This window comes from Penaeus monodon, chromosome 6 (assembly GCF_015228065.2).
Source record: "Penaeus monodon isolate SGIC_2016 chromosome 6, NSTDA_Pmon_1, whole genome shotgun sequence".
Classification (NCBI taxonomy): Eukaryota; Metazoa; Arthropoda; class Malacostraca; order Decapoda; family Penaeidae; genus Penaeus; species Penaeus monodon.
The window spans coordinates 2,331,953-2,334,452 of NC_051391.1; the positions used below are offsets into that span (position 1 = coordinate 2,331,953).

A 2,500-nucleotide genomic window follows, 5' to 3' on the forward strand; every position below is an offset into this window, starting at 1 on the left:
ACACAACACACACACACAACACACAACATACACACACACAACACCAAAAACAAATACACACACACACACATATGTGTGTATGTGTGGTCACACATACACAGACACAAACACACAGACATACATACACAGACACACACACAACACACACACACCACCACACACACACACACACACACACACACACACACACACACACACACACACACACACATGTTAAGCACAGTGACGACAAAAATGATGGCAATAATGATAAAGATAATGATGATGAAGATGAGTGACAAATATTATAATCAAGCGGTAATGATAATGATAGTAATTACAATGATTAACATTATGGTTCAGATACATAATTGGTGATAATAAAATGAAAGTCATTCGAGAAATCAGCTTGATAAAAACGATAAAAACGACAATGGTGATGAGAACAGAGATAACAAGCATAAGGCCTACCAATACACGTAACTGATGATAAGCCTTATCACATAACAAAACCCAATATTACTCATTCTACAACAAAACACGAAACCACTTACCTTGAAGCAAATAAAACTGAATCTTCAAAAAAAAAAAGATTGAATATTAAATCTCGAATTAACAGAAAAAAAATATCTATATATATCTTCACGCTGTTTTCAGTAAAGACGAAACTTCATTCCACTATCTCCCTCTTGGCGAATAGGAGAGGGATTAGACACACGAATAAACACGTGATGAGAAGTAAGTTTTTTTTCCAAATTAAGGACAAACGAAGGTAACACAGCAAGAGCGAGGGGAAATCCGCCCACTATTTCCGCAACAAATATTCCAAGCTCTTTCAAGCGGTTGCCATGGCGACGGCGAGGGGGCTTCACATAACAAAACTGCAGTGTGGAGGGAGTTTTTATTTTCATTTTTCTCTCTCTCTCTCTCTCTCTTCTTTGAGGAGGAGATGTTATATGTTGTGGGTTATTGCGTAAATTATTTTTTTTTTTTTTTTTTTTAGTTCTTATGAAATCAGTATTGTTGAGACGTTTTTTGTGTTATTTGGCGTTAATTCTGGGAAGCGACAAGAATGGAAATACATATATACATACATACATACATACATACATATATATGTATATATATATATATATATATATATGTATATATATATATATATATATATATATATATATATGTGTGTGTATATATATATATATATATATATATATATATATATATATATATATATATATATAATCATGCAATACCGGTTACGCTAATGAGGGTATAGGGCTAGGAAATAGATAGTTGTGGATGAAAGCAAGATGGAGTTGTAAATATATTTTTAAATATTACGTAGGAAACATATCCTATAACAAAATAGGAAAGAAATGTATTAGACAAGCACAGAGAGACTGAGAGATACAGTGAATAAAAAACGATATAGAAGAGTGAGAAAGAAAGAGAAATAAACTATACAAAAAAAAAAGCAAAGTACATCCCCCCTCAAAGAAAAAAACGAAAACGGAACAGATAAATTCATAAACTAAAGAAAAGGCAAAAGATACAAAAGACTGGTCTCCTCCTCCTCCTCCTCCTCTCCCCTCCCCTCCTTCCTCTCTCCTTCCTCTCCCCTCCTCTCCCCTCCCCCCTTCCCCATGCGCTCACCGGCCTTCCTTTGTCTCTTTGTTTCAATCCCTAACTTCTCACCCTTAGTTAGTGTCAAGTGTGTCCCGTAGTGAACAAGGGAACCTACCTCATAACTACCATGGTGCTTGGAGACGTCCCCTCACGCTTAGAGACACAGGAATCGCTATAGGAGGAGGAGGAGGAGGAGGAGAAAGGCAGAAGAGGAAGAGGAGGAGGAGGAGGAGGAAGAGGGAGAAGGAGGAGGATTATTTTCTCCTTCTTTCCCTTTCCCTTTCCCCTTTTTTTGTTTTAATTAGGTGGAGGTGGAAATATGGTTTGTCAGAGGATGATAATCATGGGTTGGCCCGGGTCATACTGGGTCAGCGTCTGTCACGTGATCTTGCTGTCTACCGGCGTGACCCTTGCTCTGACCACGCAGGAAGGTGATTATTAATATTTCCGTTTATCACAGTTTATTTCGTGATAATATTAAAAAAAAAAAAAAAAAAGATCCTTGATATTCTGTTCCATATGATGTCATTCTGTTTTCGTGTTCTGTTTCATTTTCTTTTCCTTTTTTTTTATTCAATTATCTCATCAGTATATTCATAATTTTGATTGCATAATCTGGCATTTTCCATTTATCAGTTGAATATTTGTTGTATTTTAATTGTTCATAGACTCACGTTTATTTCATGGTGTTTAGTCTATTTTGGTTGCTTGGTTTAATTTTCTTGATATTTTTAAGGTTTTGTATTAAATGGATGTGTATTTCGAAGTTGGAAATATTTTTTTTATAAGTACAACGTCGAACATGCAAGCCAAGCAGCAAATGCAGTGAATAGGCTATCGAATGCAAAGACATTTTCCTTTCATGTGGCAGTTGCCGCAAAAAGTAAAAATAATT

At 35.6% G+C, this 2,500-nt stretch overlaps 1 protein-coding gene across 2 annotated transcripts in view; it reads left to right on the forward strand.

The window, feature by feature from the left end:
• Positions 1-1,606: 1,606 nt before the first annotated feature.
• The window catches only part of LOC119574148 (post-GPI attachment to proteins factor 6-like), a 16,993-nt gene continuing 16,099 nt past the window's right edge, over positions 1,607-2,500 (forward strand). The window contains exon 1 of one of the 2 annotated variants that reach the window (XM_037921241.1): positions 1,607-2,036. In XM_037921241.1, coding sequence (XP_037777169.1) covers positions 1,925-2,036 — 112 coding nt within the window. In that variant the 5' untranslated portion in view covers positions 1,607-1,924. The remainder of the gene's footprint in view (positions 2,037-2,500) is intronic. The other variant, XM_037921242.1, reaches the window with a different exon arrangement.